This window comes from Kockovaella imperatae (assembly GCF_002102565.1).
Source record: "Kockovaella imperatae strain NRRL Y-17943 chromosome Unknown BD324scaffold_7, whole genome shotgun sequence".
Taxonomy (NCBI): Eukaryota; Fungi; Basidiomycota; class Tremellomycetes; order Tremellales; family Cuniculitremaceae; genus Kockovaella; species Kockovaella imperatae.
In genome coordinates, this window is record NW_019028947.1 from 109267 (window position 1) to 126254 (window position 16988).

Consider the following 16988-nt stretch of genomic DNA (forward strand, 5'->3'; position numbering starts at 1 on the left):
AGAAGTATCAAAACATGTACAAATTGCATAGAGGAAGATACAACGTGGCCGCTCTAATTGCCCTTCAGGAGATATACACTTTACGTAGTCGCGTAAATACAGTCGTTTGTCGTGTTCTTGGACAGGTCACACAGCCAAAGTTGCTGTTTGCCATTTCTTCGAGAGCCTGAGCGAGCGAGTGAGACGTCAGCACGGAAAACATTCCAGTTCAAGTAAGTAAGGGCTCCAAACCCACCTTTGAGGAGTATACATGACCGTTTGGGAACGCCATGGGCTCATTCTGACTATCCATAACCTTTCCACTTATTCGACAGACGATTGTTGAATTGACATGATGCGACATGGGTACTTCACTCGCCAAGATTTTCATGTCTTCTCCACATGTCGGACAGTCCACATTACCGACGAGCGTTTCAGGATGTTCGTGCATGTCATCTTCTGGAGACGTAGGAACTCCACCGATGGGGGCAGTGAGGTGGTCAATACCTGCTCCGATCGTGGAGAGAACTTGCTCGAGATCGTGTAGAGAGGGTGCGGAGGGTAAGAGAGGAACTGTAGGGGATTTCGGAGATAGAGGCGAAGTGGACGGTTTGACGTGAGGTGCGCAGGATGGAAGTCGGAGGGAGGAGAGACCTGCTGACAGAGCTAGAGCGAGGAGAGGTTGAGTAGGCAGACCGTAGAGGTTGAGGAATGTTTCTCGGAATTGATGTCTGACATGCTGCCAACGTTCCGTCTCGTATAGTTTCTATCGCATTCGGGGACCCCCATGAGCGACTTCAACAATCGGAATGAGCTCTGATTGACTCACTCGATAGGCGCTGACGCCGGTCCTTTCTCCAAATACCAAAAGTGTCATTCCCTGTTGGATCTCCTGCATGTGTGTCGGTGCCCACGCAGCTAGATTCTTGCGAGAATACGTGATGGCCCCAGTGACATCTCGATGGCGACACAATTCGATGAATTCTTGAAGTCGGAGAGCGAATTCGAGGTCATTCTGAGAGGAACAAAGTGAGTGTTATGATCAGCTTCTAGCTCTGTCCTACTGTAGCACCCGAGCCCAAACTCACCTTTGTCTTTTTCAAAGTACCTCTATTCTCACCGCACCAGGCCAGAGCCTCTGTGACGGATCGACGCTCAATGAGGGCTTTTTCAATCTTTGTCAATTCCGCGAACAGCTTGATATCGGCGTAATCCTGTAGATTGGCCCATCAGCACAAACACCCGCGACCCCGCCCTCCTCTTTCGGGCAGATCAGGACTCACTTCTATGCCCTGATGCACAGCCAAAGCTTGAGCAGCTTTGACTCTTCCTGTGCGTAAAAGGTAATCGACAATGTACCTGTCCAAGGTCCTATCTGTTCCAGCTTCCGTCTCACTGGATTGCATGGAGACATGTCAGCGGGTGATATTCGAGGCGATTGTGATGATAATGATGATGATGATGATGAGCGTAGAACGTACGGAGGTGCAAGACTGCTATGCTCGGAAGCTGTCTTTTCTCCTTTCCCTAGCGATTCGACGTACTTGAGCCTTGACTTCAGGACGGACGGAGCATCTTCTCGAGGTTGGAGATCATCGAGCTGGCCGATGTTAACGACGGGCACATGGGGGATTATGAGAGAAGGACGACAATGGCTCACCTTTCGTTTGAGCCCTTTGACTCGCTCTCCCACTTGGTCCAGCTGCTTGATCACGGAATCGTGGGAGGATGGACCGGGTTCAGCAGTGGATGCTCGTTTCACAAGATCATTGAGACCGGACTGAGTCAGAGGATCGATCAGCCCGGTCCGCTATCTAAGATTCTTTGATCACGCTCAATGACTCACCTGAATGATCTTGAAGTCCTTCTCAACCTGTCTCTGAGCGCTTCTATGGGATCGCCTGAGAAGTTCGTACGGGGTCTACAGGGGAGTCAGGCCTTTAGAAATAGATCTATGTCGCAGTAGGTGGTTCTCACCCTGATGAGCGGCTCTTCGAGGATCAGCTGTCCACTGCTGGACCCAGGTGGACCTGCTGGCATGACGGGAATGTCGTGAGGTGATGCGCGTTGAAGCACGTAGTGGAATCAAGCTAGGGCACACAGCGATTCAGCTTCAGAATTCCCGGACACGGATTTCGTAACCGGACGGATACACACGATGGTGGCAATTGTTTTACTTCTTTGATGTGATACCTCACGCCAATGCTGGGAGCCTCCTTACGCTTTATCCTCGCTGTCATACTCCATGCCCATGAATCTAGGCATTACAACGGATCTAAATCTGATACAATTTAATGCACACCTACATCTGTCGGGTCAAATGGTCTCTTCCTCCCCCAAGCTCCGCCTCAATCCTGCCCATAATCTCGCCTTGTCCTCCTCACTGATTTCCTTGAACACGATAGGTCCCTCATCAATATTTGACACTGCAGACATGATGGAGGTTGTCCTCCGATGTCCATCATGATGTGGACTAGTTGCTTTGATGCTCATGCTTCCACCCGAGATGGTTCGTTGACGCGATGGAGTCATAGGCGCCAGGCTAGTAGTAGTCTGTGATTGGGTCGAAGGCTGAGCATTGGTACCACGGTAAGTCGATTTGGTCGGACTCATAGGGGGTGGAACTGTCAGGAGATTTTTGGTTGGACTTGTAGGGGATAAAATTGGATGAGCGGATGGATAGAGATGATGTAGTGAGGTCGAGTGAAGGGCCCGTTGAGATGTCATGGAGAGGAATGTCTGACGAGAATGATGGTAGAGTCTATGGGGAAAGGATCAGAAAGAAATGTTCATCCTGGATTTTTTGTCCTTCCTTTCAAAAGAAACTCATGGTCGTCGCTTGATCAACGATGCCATGCCGGCATAGAAACTCACGACCACACTTGCTTGTTGATAGCTTGATCCTCCGTGATGGATTGCAAGGCTTGAGTCTTGAAACTAGCTTTAAGACTGTGTAAGAGGTGAGGCACATGGTCTATCCGAGGCCTGGCATTGTCGTTGTTGAGCGAAGCCAGCCCATACGGGGAGTCAAGTCAACTTACTGCCATTGAATCAAGCGACCGCGCGGAGACCAGATCTTAGTCTTGGGATCCACCATGGCTAGAAGGACACGGGTATATGAGCATGCGGCGCAGGGACGTGGCGATGCGAGGCCTCGATCTGCCCCGAGATCGATGGGAGTGGACAGTGACTTGACTCACGGTGGAAAACATCTGAATCGAAGCGGATCACAGGGGCTGATTGGGGGTAAGAAGGAGGGAATGAAAGCGTGAATCGAAGCACAGAGCCAGCGTAGGGTCCTATATGAGAGCGTCAGTGTCAGCAGCTAACGGTAGCCTGTCATCTGCCACGGGAGTCCGAGGATCTCTAACATATCGACATAGTACAGGTGCACCCTTCTACTATGGGCCATTCAGACACACTCACCTCTGTGCACAAAGAAGACGCCGTACCACTTCAACAGGCTCTCGGCGGAAGGCGTAACATACATCCCCGTCGGGCAATTTCCAATGGCTCGGAGCGATGAGCTAGTCACGAATCAGCTCATCTCTCATCCTCGGCTTCGCTCTCTCGCGATGTCCCTGAGCCTCTTTGGACTCACTACTCTAGACCCAATTCGGCAGCCAATAATGGAGAGATCTCATTCAAAGCAGAACCACTCCCGCTGACAGTCCCGCTCGCATTGTTGCTATGGCTTGAGCTCGCGTAGGAGGATGCATGAGAAATCTTGGCGGGACGAGGCGTGAACATTTGGAAGTTGATGGGATCTTGGTGACCAGCTTAGACTCAAAACAGCTTTCGCGAAGGATGTCCAACCCGACGCGGACAGCGGACCGAGCTGCTAGCTGTCAACAGAGGCGGCGGTCGCCGCTAGCTGACGACCGGTGGCATGGCCCACAGCCGTACTGAAAGTCATCTCGAAGATAGGTCTGAAAGACCTCGGGGCTCCTCAGAACTGAGCTCGAGTGTCCAATATACAGCAGCAGACTTCAATGACCTTCTGCCGGCTTCTACATACTCCTCTCGCAAACCTGGGCGCAGTAAATGGGGTCATGAGTATTCAATGCTAAAACTCTTGATGCGCAACACGTCTTGGGCGGATGGTTAGGCGGATCCGCGGCCTTTGAGTCACAAGCAAATCGCCAAAACGCTGCAGGATGTGCCAGTCGCCGAATCTGATCGCTTTGGCGGTCATCAACGGCCTAATGAATTGACATCTGCTTTTCAACTCGATGCACCAGTATTCAACTGCGCCCCACCTCGCAGCAAGACGAGGAGGCTTAAGACACCGTTAAATGAGCTCCACGTATGCCGAAGCACGTTATCTCAGCTTGACTCTCCTCGTGCTATAGGTTGATGAGTGACCTACTCTCATTCCCCCACGCGGCCTGCGCAACATCCCCGCCCACTTGCCCTGAGTCGATTGCCTTATTAGGCAATTTCATCTGACGCCTTCCCTATTGTGTTGTTCGACAAGCTAGTCCTCAATTAAAACTCGGTCCTGGTCTTACCTCTAAGGGATGAGCTGATTCCGGCAACAACGGCGAAAGGTCAATCATTCACTGAGAATGGATTGCATCCACGTGCGAGATGAATCTATAGGAAAGCTGCGCACTTGATGGTGTTGAATCTACCGTACCCCGTCAAAGAGTCGGTAGTTCAATCTCGCATGATTCAAGCGAGGACCTGCTGCGCATCGGTCGGTCGGTCGGTACTCAGATCATGCCGTTCATTTCAAACAATCACTTGCATTTCGGTTCAAACGGTTTAGTTTCCCACCTGGTTCGTGTCTAGTCCCCGCATATTCACGGCTAATTTCCCCCCCACGATCCGTCTACCTTTCCTCGCCTTGGGTGTTTCGGCATTGCCTAAACGGAGACGGGTAGATATCCTGTCTGTTCTAATTGATCATCGGATTCGGTGAGGGACAACGACTCGCCATTGCCGCATCCTAGACTGAACCTTCTGACATTATCATTATTAGGCGACAGTGGGATCCATAATTCACTGAGACAGATCTCGCTGATCTCGATCTAATCTGCCTGCTTAACAGCCGGCGAGCCAGCCAGCCAGCCAGCCAAATTCCCAGAATGCCAGGAAAAAAAAACATAAACAATGGTTCGAAATCATCCGATAATCTGTATACCACTGTAGATCGCTTGATTGATTAGGAATGGCATGGCATGGAAGTGTACTGCGGGGCCATCACCGTAATCAACCGGATCTTTGATCCTTTACGGTTGTTTCAATCGCGGTTGTTCAACAGGCTGGCGTTTTTTCTTTTTATCTTTTTCCTTCTAGACCAATATCCCCGTCCGGTGGGGTTCCCGTATACGGATTACAAACGGGACGGGACAGGGGGTTATCCCATCCCCCAATCGGATCCAGATTTGGTGAACGTCCCTGACCCATACATATACATGCTCCGGTGCAATTAGAAGCCACTGGAAGAAAGGGAAAGCATGTCTGTGCATTTTCACCGGGGGATTACTACTTGCCTCGCCACGTCAGCTTTTTCGAACCCCTCATGGCTGGCGAGCATGCTAGAATCATTGTGAAACTAATGTGGATATACCGATCGCCGACAGAGTCGGGGCGTCTCGGTGGATTACAGAAAGAAAGAGCCTTGTTGATCGCTTGCTTTTCTTCAAGTCGACACTCGAGGTCCACTCTGACTGGAGATCGGTGCCCAAATGCTCCACTAAATGACACCGTATCCTGGAGTCCGAAGCCTGAGTGAGGCATCCAGATCCTCCCCACTCTTGACCGAGATCTGTTCTCCAAGGAAAGATCCACACGTTTCGGTGTATCGCCTGCATCTTCGTTTTCACTCCCGGAGGCTGGAAAAGATCCGATGACCGACCGGGTGGAAAGGAGAGGCGGGAGGGGTGACAGGCGGTGGTGGTGGCGGCAGCGGCGTCGGCGTCGGCGGAGGGGGATGAGTGTAACTCTTGGGACTGGCAATTAGGAATTTTAAAAAATGGCAGAAACCATTCCTATGCACTGGTTAATCATTCGAGACGATGATTGACAATGGCATTCATGACTCAAACACAGCATCAAAGTGGTCAAAGTACTGGAGTCAAAAACTTGATTCAGCGTTTCAAATGTATGGATTTGACGGTGTCTTTTGAGACACCGTTGTGTGTCAGTAGTATCTTCCTCGCCCAACAGACCGTCCGCTAAAACCGGGCTCTTTTGAAACGATTACTCCCGGTGACTGTTTCCCGGTGTTTCTCCGTCTTCTCCCGATCACCCACCTTTTCCCCTTTTTAGGATGACGCCACCCTTCCGTCTCTATCCATCCCATCCCTTCTGTGTGAAACATTCTCACATGGACATTTATTCCCATGCATGCGACTGTGAATCCCGGTTGTTGGTATGGTCGATCAATAACCGGTCGTCGTCCATGCAGTTCCAAGTCGATCACCGCGTGTCAACCAACGCTCGAGACATGTCCCCAATGAAATTTGGCATGGGTCCAGGCTGACTTTGCAGAGACTGCGATGAGAAAAAGGGTGCGCTTGTGGGAGGGATCGATTGGTTGTGGCAATGTGGCAAGATTTCTGACCGTATCGCATGCTGACAAATCGCTGACTATCTGAACGGACTATTGAGGAGTACAATCACGACGCCTCGCTTTCCTCGTGTCCATGTTCATGACGTCTGACAAGCATTCTCTCCTCGTGAGAGGCAGTGTGCCACTGCCTCTCACGGGACCACTGGCATGGCATCCCCACAAGGTTCAGTCGCTTAGAGCCCGCGCGGAACGACAACAAAGACCGACCCTCTCTCGGATCCTTTTCCTATCCGAGTCCTATCGCTTGGCGTCGCTTGTAATGTGATTGGAATCACCTACCCGTCCGACCGGAATCTGCACCGATCCATCATGACGTCTGGTTCCCTTCCCCCCCAAAAAAATGGTGTCGTTTCGTCCCGTTAGTGTGAAGGACTCTAGTCCATCCATCCGTTAGCTCCGGATTGATCGAGGTAGGCGAGTGTCTTGGCATGACACGACCCCCCCTGCACGTTGCATCAAGGGAGTGAGATAAACCTTTCGGGACATGTCCCGATAGCTATCCGATATGGGTGAGCTGGTGAGGATGAAACTCTAACGTGTGAGCTTTGTTTTTTTTTTCTCTGACGCTCGTGAGCTCGTCCGAGATCATAGACATGCTCGATACCATTTTTTTGAGTTTTAGTTTGGACAATTGTAGGAACATGACGTCTGGGACAAGGACGGCCGTAACGTGCATGCTGTCCATGAGACTGTGCGTGCCAAGTGAAGAAGAGCCAGAGATGTCAACAAAAGGGGGTTTTCAATCGGATGCACCTATCATTCGTGGCAAAAGAAAGTGATTCCCATGGATTGATTCCGTGACATCGACCCCATTGGGTGAGATGATTCCCTTATTGTCCCAAAGACAACCCTTCACGGCGAATGATATGGATGCATCCCTTACGCGACGCATGAGAAATGTGAATGAATGCGAAACAAATCGTGTGGTGTCTCACCGACCGTGGATCGCTTGAGACGATTTTCCGGACCCCGAGAAACACGCGCTCAGCAGGCAGCAAGCTCACCCGTTGCCAAGTGAGTCGAGTTACCGTTACCTTGCTCTCGGAAGGAATGCATACCAATCTTACGGTACAGAACTGACGGGATCAAAACAAGAAACACGACAACGAAGGACGAACGGGATACCCCAGCGCCGCTCGTGCTTTGGGAATAATTGTAATCAGGCAAATGCCCACGCGCTGTCACTGTTTTACGCATCTCCGATCGGGGAGTCGTGGAGTGTGTGTGGCATGGAGTTGCGAGTGGTGTCTCAAAAGGAGCGGTAACAGTACCGAATCTACCGAGAGGTGAACCCGGGGATTCCGGGGAGATGGTGATTAGGAAGCTTTTCTAACTGAATGAGACTTGATTAGTTAGTAGTATCCTGCGGCAAAGTCGACGGACGTACGACGGTGAGGTGGGGCGGTGGGGTTTAGGAGGAAGAGAGGTAGGTGTGTCGGCTACCTTCGGTCCGGATCAGAGTGCGTAGTGAGCTGCCTGGGTTTTTCGCCGCATTTTTTTTTCTTTCCAGGTGCGTGAAGCCGCACATGGCTATTCGCACCCACGCACCACCCGGGGGGGAGCCTCTTTTTTTTTCTTCCGTTTTTTGGGAAAAAAAAAAGAGGAGATGCGCTCTTAGAGAGGGGAGCAATACAGCTACAGCTACAAGGAAGATTAATTCGCCTTCCGATACCGCCGAACAACACCACACACCACATTGTCGCCTTTTTATTTAAGAAGAGAGAAGAGAGAAATCCCCCCTTCCTCCTACTCTCCCGAACAGACATCCGTCGTCGACTCATCAAAGATCCCATTCAACCATCGCCACCTATCACCCAACACTACAGGATCATGTCTTTATAGCGACTCGATCTATCTGGATGATGAGCATACAACGTGAGTAGGCAGTGCATAGGATTCCTGTCTCCTTCTCTTTTTTCGCACGCGAGTGGCACCTTTTTTGGGTGTGGAGATCGATGGAGAGAGAGAGGCATTGGAGTATCAGGACGGATCATGAGGGATACTCGCGATGGAGGATATGTGGATCGATGGTGCATGGTCACCACGTCCATCCATGGCGACGCCAACAACAGAAACATCTCTCATTCGACCAATTCGCGGTGAATATACACCGCCGAATCAGTCGGTCATTTTCAGTGGGGACATGTGTCATTTTGGGCGGGGTCCGGCCCGAGGGCAGAAAGGGGGATGAATCGTCACTGTCAATTCCCCCTTTTTGGCCCTCGTCGCTTCCCACCCACCACCGATACTCCTCATCGATTGTATCCCTTTATCGTGTCTACCGTCTGGTCCGATACCCTCTTCCGCGGTATACTCTCCCCTCATCCCTCCTTGCATACGATGTTCTTGGTCCTGGTCGATCTCTCCCCCTTTTCATATATACCCAAAGCACCCCGAAGGGACACGCTTTATTAGGGTCTCGATCTTCTGCCTAGTCTGGGTGGTGTCTATCGGTGTGTGTGTGTGTATCTGCCCTTGTGAACCTCGCGAGGTATACCGGAAGGATTCTTATTGTTACCCCCCCATTCCTTTCCACCTCGCTCGGGAATTCCTTGATATTCATCCCATTTCCACTCTTTCATCTTTCATCTTTATCATCCTATCACATTTCCCCTTCTTGTTTCTTTACCCCATTTCGCACTCCGAGTTCGCCGTCTTGCGGTACAGAACGAGGTACCAGTTCAACAGGGGCCATCAATCCATTTGTCACAACCCGGCCCGGATTCTCATTCTCCTGTGACCGCTTTATAAATGATGCCTCGTCTCCCACTCCCTACCGTCTGTTCATTCCCTCAAAGCATACTCAGTGCTGACACATTGCATTCTCTAGCAGCTTCGCAAACCCTCTAATCCATCCAAGCAGTCTCAACACCCTGCTCCACCGCTTCCTCCTCATCCTCCCACTTCATCATCCAATCTAAAATCGGTTCGGTCCTTTCGACGAAAAGATACCTTTCCTCTTGCTCGCTTGCCACCGCCACCTCCTCCACTACCAGTCCATCAATCTCGCATCGATCGACTCGTATTCCTCGACACTCCAACCGCCCATTCACATTACAAACCATTGAACATCATGGTTCCTCCCGTTTCCGTCACCGTCCGAGCGGCTGAGACCCCGGTCTCTCCTTCTTCATCACGCAAAGCCGTCAAGGCTTCTGCGACCGCCTCAGCTCCTTCTTCTCGACCACCTACGACACGCTCTGACCCCTTTTACGGTCATGAAGAGACTGCCGTGTTGTGTGCTCGATTCGTGAGTCATTCATCATCACACTAGGCGTGATCGTGATTCATAATCTGACCTGCGCACCGCTTCAGATTACCTCCCTCTTCGCTTGCCCCAACATCCCCACTGGTGTCGCTCCTGGCTCACCTACGCCTACCCTCGCCCACTTTGTCGCTTATGGCCTGCACCGTACCCGACTCCCACCCGTCGTCACCTTTGCCGCTCTTCTCCTCTTGCAGAGATTAAAATCTCGATTCCCCGCCGCCCGAGGATCATCAGGTCACAGATTGTTCATCTCGGCCTTCATGATCGCCTCCAAGGTCATCTGCGACGACACTTACTCGAACCAATCTTGGGGTATCGTCGCTCAAAAGATGTTTGCCTTGAAGGAGATCAACCAGATGGAGAGGGAAATGTGTGGATACCTCGACTGGAATCTCAACATTTCTGGCCCCGAAGCGATTGAATTCGAGCGACAGGTCCGATACGAACATGGACCTCGTGCAGTCATCTACTCCAGATCATCTTCCACCTCATCATCCTCTGCCGACATCATGTCCATCCCCCTCGTCAACCCCACCCCCAAACCGACTACCGTCTACCCCACTCCCGAGACCACTCCCGAGCCTTCCGGCCTATCACGACCTGTCCGACAAGTCCGATCCAAACCATCATACCGTCATCAACACTACACTGCCTCGGGTCTGCCCTCACCGCCCGCCTCACCCCACTCCCAATACATGCGCTCATCCCCCGCAACCCTCTCACCGCCTGTCCCCACATTCCTCTCCGCCTCGAGCTCCCTTCAATCCTCACCCGCAAGTGAGGATTGCAAGACGCCTTCCCCCGTCGCTCTCGGCGGTGCACCTTCGGATCACATGAAATCAGTCGATATGACCAGGTGGCCTTCCGATCCCCGATACGTTGCCGAGTGGTAATTCTGCATCTCAAAAAAGTCGTTGTACATGGACACAATACCCAATTAAATCACCCACTCGACAATTGTAAATAAACCTCTCTAAATCTCCACAAGTGTGTTCGAGCGCACACATCTAGCATTCCTCAACATCCCTATCATCATAATACCTCAGAACGAAGAGACGACTCCGAAACCGTTCGCTCGTGCAATAATTTGACTGAATAAAAAGCAATGCACAGAGGATTGAACGGTTCTTCGGTTGTAGGTCTCAAAGAAACTTTGATTCTTCTTCAACGGCGTAGAAGTAGAATAATTTAGCTTGTCAGAAGTTTACACCAAATAGCTTGTATGTAATGACCAAATGTGCGACCATGCATGTTGCACTGAACGAGCCGTGATCAAAACAGAGCATTCGATAGTACTTCAGGCATGAGCGATGTTGCATAGGCTAATTCATTGACTGATTAGATCTCCAGGCATAAGAGATTGGATGATAGGCTGATTTTGAGGGGTACTGCAAAGATCCTCTGCATCACTTGAGACAACTGACCCGTCACAGCCCACATGAAGCTCAAACAATGGACACGGCCACGCTCCACGATGGCATGCAAGGCTACGCCAAGGCCTTGGAGCGCTCGGGAGATAGGGACTGGGCGATGCATTCGCTTGGTACCCATCGGCTCATTGCCGCTCATGCATTACTCACCGATACCGGGCTTTGTTTTTCGCCACATTCAACCAAACGCGAAAGAGGGGGAATTGGCAAAAAAACAACATGAGAGCTCAACAAAAAAAGAGGAGCGCATACAGGTCAACGTACGTCGAACCTCGTGTCCTGTTGTCTCTCCAGGCTTCGTTCGACTCTTTCCTCAATCTAGCTGCGTCGTAGTCTAGTTTGATTCCAGTTTCAATTCGGCGTTTTTTCTTTTACTCGGTACGGAGACCCGGTAGTGTCAATGGCCACCAAAATGGACTAAATGATCAAATTACGATCCCAGAGACAGTAGGCCGCTCGGTCGGTCGGCCGGTTCCTCCGTCCGGGTTGTGGGGCCGGGCATATGTAGACCGTGTGTTTCTGTTCTCGCGAAGGGAGGAGGGGGTTGCTGCTATCTATTTACTGATACCGTGGAATCTTCAGGCTGAGTCTGGACTTGGAGGGGACACGCAGCGTGCTATGCATCTCGTAGCTGAATGGATGTTATGCTATCTTTTGTTTCCGCCACTTGCTCCCCTTGAGCCTGCTAAGAACCGGCGTCTAATGGAAACACACCATCAGATCCCCACCAAAGATCTAAGCTCCACCACCACCGTGCAATGCAACGTCTCAAAAATACTGACGTGTTAGAGTTGAGTTTGTAGAGAACCGTACGGCGCGGGGCTTCATTGGATGTGCGGGGAAATCAACCGGTTGTCTACCCCCCCCCCCCCGCTCCTCCCCTCCAGATCCGTGTGGGTTTTATCAGGCGAGAAGTGGCGGCGGCTTACTCGTCGGTTGAATCAGAGCGGAATATCCTTCAAATGTAGAGATAGAGGGGCCCTTCCAGTGATATTCGGTTCTCTAACTATGTCCCACGGGCATCGAAACAACCTCAACCCCCTCTGAACTCAACCGAACCGGCCGGCCACCGAACACGCCGGTGTATCATTGTGAAATCTCGGATCTTACAGACCAAAGGTCAACTAAACGTAGAAAACTCACCGGTGCTCGTTCGTCGGCACGCCGAGCTCGGAGGTCTGTTGTGGCTTGCGATCTCGGGAGGTTGAGCTGCGGTGGGATTTTGGGGGCCAATCATGTAACGAAAGGGTCCTATTGCTTCGGTCGGAGGTCCGTGTGATGAGACGCGCCGTGTAGTGGTAACGCAGGATTCAACGTGTCGGATGGGGTCTTTGGACCTGGATGGCCGGCCACAAGGCCAGCGACAGGGTGATCCAGATCAAGTCTCAAGTATCCTGCTCACCTCGTCCGCCCTTTGTCAGGCAGAATTTCGCTTGGCTTCTCGGTCATGGACTGCATCATGTAGGTTTCCTGAGGTCTGGGACATTCTGAGACTGCGAACTGGCGAAAGCCAACAGTAACCCACACGCCTTGGAAATCATATCATGCGTCAACGTGTCCAATGTGTCGTGCACGACGTCTCGACTTTATTCGATTCTCTGTCTCTATTGCAGCGCTACACCTCATCCTGCGTCTATTGTCTGATCATGCAAATTGGTTGGCATATACAACTTTGATGGTCTCTGCCCGCAGTCCCTCTCTCTCTCTTTTTGCGCGCGCGCACGCGTCTCACCATCCGGCGGCCACCTCAGCTCTATTGCTTCCTGCGCCAGCACTCAATCTCGGTGACATGGCTTCTTGATCCCTTGGAGGTTCTTGTCGTCTGTACTCGATTTTGTCCACTTTGACCTGTGAGCATAGGATGAGTGAGCCATGTCCATCGTACCAGAACAACGAGAAGAGGGAAGGAGAATCCAGTCCGAGAACAAACATGACTCACCTCGCCAGCTACCAGTTGGTAGACATATGTCACGATTGCGGGACCTTGAATGTCCATCAATGCGAAGGAGGGTGTCGCGTCGCTGGACCGAAGGGGTCAGTTGAGGGGAGCCCATCTGTCAAATGGCCGCGATGGCGACTTGCCCGTTCCATAATCCACTCCATGCGCCAGTCGCTGAGCCTGGATTGATAAAGAATCGGCCCTCCGCTTCGAACGCTTCGAATCTGGGTTGACGTCAGCCCTAGACTTATCCACTTCGTCATTGAATTGGAGAGCGAGGGTGATAAAACGAGGAGAACAGCCTGCTTTCATACAGACCGATCTCCGACAGTCGCAGCCCTTCACAAACAACATACCTATGTGTGCCTCCTGATATCAATACATCGACATCCATCTGCCTCCCGATCGCTGCCAGCATGTCCAGGTCTCCGGCAGGGACGATCTGTTGTCCGTGAACAACTCCTAAGCGCAGGGATTGATGTTGGATAGTGAGGGAAAGGGGAAAGTGAGTGTTCTAGGCAAGTCAGAGCGTCAGCAGAATTTTGTACAAGGAGATGATACAAAGTAGGATAGACCGCGTAAGGAATCAGACATCAGACTGAACATGAAATCCACAGATGCAACAGATGAAGATGCAAATTGGCAAAATGTTCGTGACCCGCACTCACCTCGTCGAATTCTCCTCTGACTACGTGAACCTCTGGCGCAATAGTCCGTAGGTAATCGTACGTCTCTCTATCGCATACGTTGCCGGTACATATGATTTGACCAATCTTTCCTGGGACCTGACGATTGATGTGGTCAGTTCGAGAAGCGCATCACAACATATGGAGGGGAACACGCACGAGGAGCTTTTTGAACTTTGCAGGGAGATCGTGTGTTAGATTTGGAATATGCAGGTCTCCAATGACGAGAACTAGGACCATGTTGGTTGGACTTTGCTTGTGAGAGCGACAGGCTAGTACAGCTAGATGAGGGTAAGTGACCTGTTTTTATGGTTGGACAACGACGATGACACTGTGCTTTCGAGATCCTGGATTTATTACTCCTTTAGGTAATTCATGATCGATTGTTTCAGATATGACTCACTTCAAAAGCTCATGATAACACTCCAAGGCTAGGAAGTTTACTTCGAAGCCGAGAACACAACAACATACCAACATGTCAAGTCCACCGGCTGCATCAGATAGTATAATCATCCATACGCCTGGCTCGGACCATCCCTCGCTGGCAGATGGGCCTACCGGATTCGATAGGACATGGTTCATGGGTCAATGGAGAGTCGAGTGGAGCACATTGCCCATGTGGAAGGTGAGCGCATGCGATCCGAAGCTATGCTATGTCAGTCGCTATAGAGGCTCACACTGTGCCCAAGGATAAACGAGGTATGCGTGTGCGCGCATGAGAACCAGCTCGCCGTTGCTTGACAGTCTATACAGATGTGGTTATCGAGTATGAGCCAGTAGCTTCTGGATCCAAGATCAACACGACGTTTCAGAGCGTTGTCAAGTATCACAAGAAGACAGCGGGAGAAGATAGCTCACCGAGTACAGGTGAGTCTTCGGGGCAGCTTCTGGGCGGTACGAAACTGGGCTGATACCTCCTAGTCAAGGGTACGGAGACTTTGTCGACAGGGTACGTGTGAGGGTGTGGGCGGTCTGCCCTATCACCGATGGTTATCGCAAGCTGAATGAGAGGCGTTCTCATTACTCGCCTGCCTCGCTGCTGCTATTGATGTTCTGATGCCGCTCCCGCCGTGCTGTACCCCGACACAGAGCCAATGGCGCCACGTTCGACTGGAAAGGCTCAGGCATGTTGTTTTTTGTCCATTCTCACTGGGAAGTCCTTGGATACGGAACAGATCCGGATTCAGGTCTAGAATGGGCAGTAACGTGTGAGTGTGGAATCAATCATATACAGAGGCAAGGCTTATTCATAAAATGTTGTTCCTCCTGTTTCGTCCGCAACTGAACGTCCTCTCCACCACCTGCGTATCCGTCGACTGGATTCCACTCTTCTCTAATGGATTTCGCTCTTCTCTGACCTCAGACTTCTCCAAGACGCTATTCACACCCGCCGGTATAGATATCTATATCCGACGCAAGAGCGATACGGACGCTACGGACGTGCCTCCGGAGAAGAACACTCAATTAAGGAACATGATCGTCCAGGCGATTCAGGCAAACAATCATGAGGCGATCACCAAGCTCGCCAAGGATGGATTTGATGTACCTGGAAAGGGTGTCTGACCTGGCGATCTCACTCCATCGGCTTAAGCTCGGGCACCGGGGGACGATTCCCGAAGTTTCTCAGTTCCTGACACTGTATCGAACTGGCTCCTCTCCACATGTATCATACCTCATGCGCTGGTTCTGAGGCGCCAACTTGTGTGACACTTGGTTCGTTGCTCGCCTGGGCCACATGGTGACCTACCTGTCTTGGCATTCGAATGCTCGATGAATTCCAGATCACAACCGAGGATGCTTCTAACTCTCTTGTGGTATCATCCTTGACAAACTTATACTTCCTTTGCTCGTAAAGGCCATCAAAGAACGACGGAGGCTGAGGATGGCTGATGGCCCCTGGGATGGGTTTCCGCGACAGACTACTGTATAACGCTTCCTCAAAGGAGCACAATACGACGGGGCGAGTGTAGCTACTTGGTCGATCGGTCGATCACTGAAATGATGCGGAGTCTGGTCATCTTCTTGAGAGCATCAATCTCGAGCACTCTCCTCTCATACTTTCTCACTCGCTCTCTCGCCCTCTCGTCCTCTCCTTTGACCAATTTGACGATTAAATAGCCTTTTGAAGCTAAACACATTGATGATTGGATCGGAGCTGACGAGAGATAAGGAGAATCGACAAACCGACATCAGGTATTAAAGAAAGTCTTTCCCCCCCCTTCCCCTCCTTCTCCACGACAATGTCATCTTTCACCATGAACACTACACAGGGAACAATGCAGCCAGAGGTCGAAAAGCTTCGTTACGGTATCGACCTCAAATGTTTGGAAGAAACCAATGAGAATGGTACGCGCAAATGGCTCTTAAGCCATGTGAACGGGAAATGGGACTTGGACGACCCCAATTCAGTCGCCAAATGTTGGATCTGTCGGGTGAACAATTCTTCCGCAAATGATCCTGACGGTCAAGACCCACCTGATTTACCTATCAATTCCTTGGGATACTTCATGACGGTGCCCACGTGCAGGTCTGACTACTTGACTCCGGCAAGCATCGAAACATTGAGCACAGAGCTCAAGGACATGGCCAGCGAGGTCTACTCAGCAATTGAAAGGGTGGGCACAGAGCAGCTCCCGATTCGCAGCTCGATGAGAATGTTGGAAATCGACACGGTGCGAAATGGGAGTATAACGATTGACGTTCAAGCTAGTGTCGAGACAGAGGGTAAACCCGATCGTTTTGGGACCTGGTACAATGTGCTGCTTCGCAACAAGGTGTTGACTGATACTGATACTGATCCGGCCGAGGTCGATGATGGCACTGGGGAAGAAATGGAAACAGGGGTTTCTGGGGAGAAATCAGAAGTGGCGGGTGCAGAGCGAAGAGACTATCAACTACGGTCTCGACGCACGAACACCGCATGAGTGTCTGAGCATGAGGTAGCGAGGACTGAATGGTTCACGACGAGGGTGTGGTGGCGCACTTTGAGGCCGTACTTGCATGCAATGGCGTGGCGTTTGACATTTGACCGTGAAGCATCAGGTCAAATCCAATGGGACCGTTCATCCCTTGGTCCGAGGTCTTCCTCACTTTCAAACCCACGTCG

The 16988-nt window shown here is 51.2% G+C and overlaps 7 protein-coding genes across 7 annotated transcripts; 4 read left to right on the forward strand and 3 right to left on the reverse strand.

The window, feature by feature from the left end:
* Positions 1 to 64: 64 nt before the first annotated feature.
* On the reverse strand, positions 65 to 2019 carry BD324DRAFT_651106 (putative negative regulation of gluconeogenesis-related protein; the record flags this gene model as incomplete). The annotated part of the gene is made up of 9 exons (XM_022018267.1): positions 65 to 166; positions 236 to 745; positions 809 to 994; positions 1068 to 1193; positions 1263 to 1374; positions 1461 to 1579; positions 1640 to 1759; positions 1826 to 1900; positions 1957 to 2019. 9 exons carry the CDS (start codon positions 2017 to 2019, stop codon positions 65 to 67), a joined length of 1413 nt encoding a protein of 470 aa, XP_021870688.1.
* Positions 2020 to 2295: 276 nt separating this feature from the next.
* On the reverse strand, positions 2296 to 3729 carry BD324DRAFT_651107 (ubiquitin-conjugating enzyme/RWD-like protein; the record flags this gene model as incomplete). Its single annotated transcript, XM_022018268.1, has 6 exons — positions 2296 to 2740; positions 2854 to 2964; positions 3021 to 3078; positions 3180 to 3278; positions 3406 to 3506; positions 3581 to 3729. The coding sequence occupies 6 exons, from the start codon at positions 3727 to 3729 to the stop codon at positions 2296 to 2298; spliced, it is 963 nt and encodes a 320-aa protein (XP_021870689.1).
* Positions 3730 to 9152: 5423 nt separating this feature from the next.
* BD324DRAFT_457315 (hypothetical protein) lies at positions 9153 to 9960 on the forward strand. The gene is made up of 2 exons (XM_022012834.1): positions 9153 to 9337; positions 9390 to 9960. The coding sequence occupies exons 1-2, from the start codon at positions 9311 to 9313 to the stop codon at positions 9831 to 9833; spliced, it is 471 nt and encodes a 156-aa protein (XP_021870690.1). The 5' UTR covers positions 9153 to 9310; the 3' UTR covers positions 9834 to 9960.
* BD324DRAFT_570584 (cyclin-like protein) lies at positions 9935 to 10249 on the forward strand (the record flags this gene model as incomplete). Its single annotated transcript, XM_022013050.1, has 1 exon — positions 9935 to 10249. A coding segment is annotated over one exon (315 nt), but the record flags the coding sequence as incomplete, so codon positions are not given.
* A 2641-nt stretch (positions 10250 to 12890) lies between these two features.
* On the reverse strand, positions 12891 to 14210 carry BD324DRAFT_626592 (retrograde transport, endosome to golgi-related protein). Its single transcript, XM_022015907.1, has 6 exons — positions 14042 to 14210; positions 13865 to 13981; positions 13553 to 13710; positions 13340 to 13420; positions 13197 to 13278; positions 12891 to 13105 (listed from the first exon to the last, which is right to left on the reverse strand). The coding sequence occupies exons 1-6, from the start codon at positions 14120 to 14122 to the stop codon at positions 12986 to 12988; spliced, it is 639 nt and encodes a 212-aa protein (XP_021870692.1). The 5' UTR covers positions 14123 to 14210; the 3' UTR covers positions 12891 to 12985.
* A 74-nt stretch (positions 14211 to 14284) lies between these two features.
* BD324DRAFT_626599 (hypothetical protein) lies at positions 14285 to 15678 on the forward strand. Its single transcript, XM_022015908.1, has 6 exons — positions 14285 to 14507; positions 14572 to 14581; positions 14636 to 14749; positions 14804 to 14831; positions 14972 to 15090; positions 15246 to 15678. The coding sequence occupies exons 1-6, from the start codon at positions 14358 to 14360 to the stop codon at positions 15443 to 15445; spliced, it is 621 nt and encodes a 206-aa protein (XP_021870693.1). The 5' UTR covers positions 14285 to 14357; the 3' UTR covers positions 15446 to 15678.
* Positions 15679 to 16034: 356 nt separating this feature from the next.
* BD324DRAFT_681400 (hypothetical protein) lies at positions 16035 to 16806 on the forward strand (the record flags this gene model as incomplete). The annotated part of the gene is made up of 1 exon (XM_022019118.1): positions 16035 to 16806. Exon 1 carries the CDS (start codon positions 16123 to 16125, stop codon positions 16804 to 16806), a length of 684 nt encoding a protein of 227 aa, XP_021870694.1. The 5' UTR covers positions 16035 to 16122.
* Between the last annotated feature and the right edge of the window lie 182 nt (positions 16807 to 16988).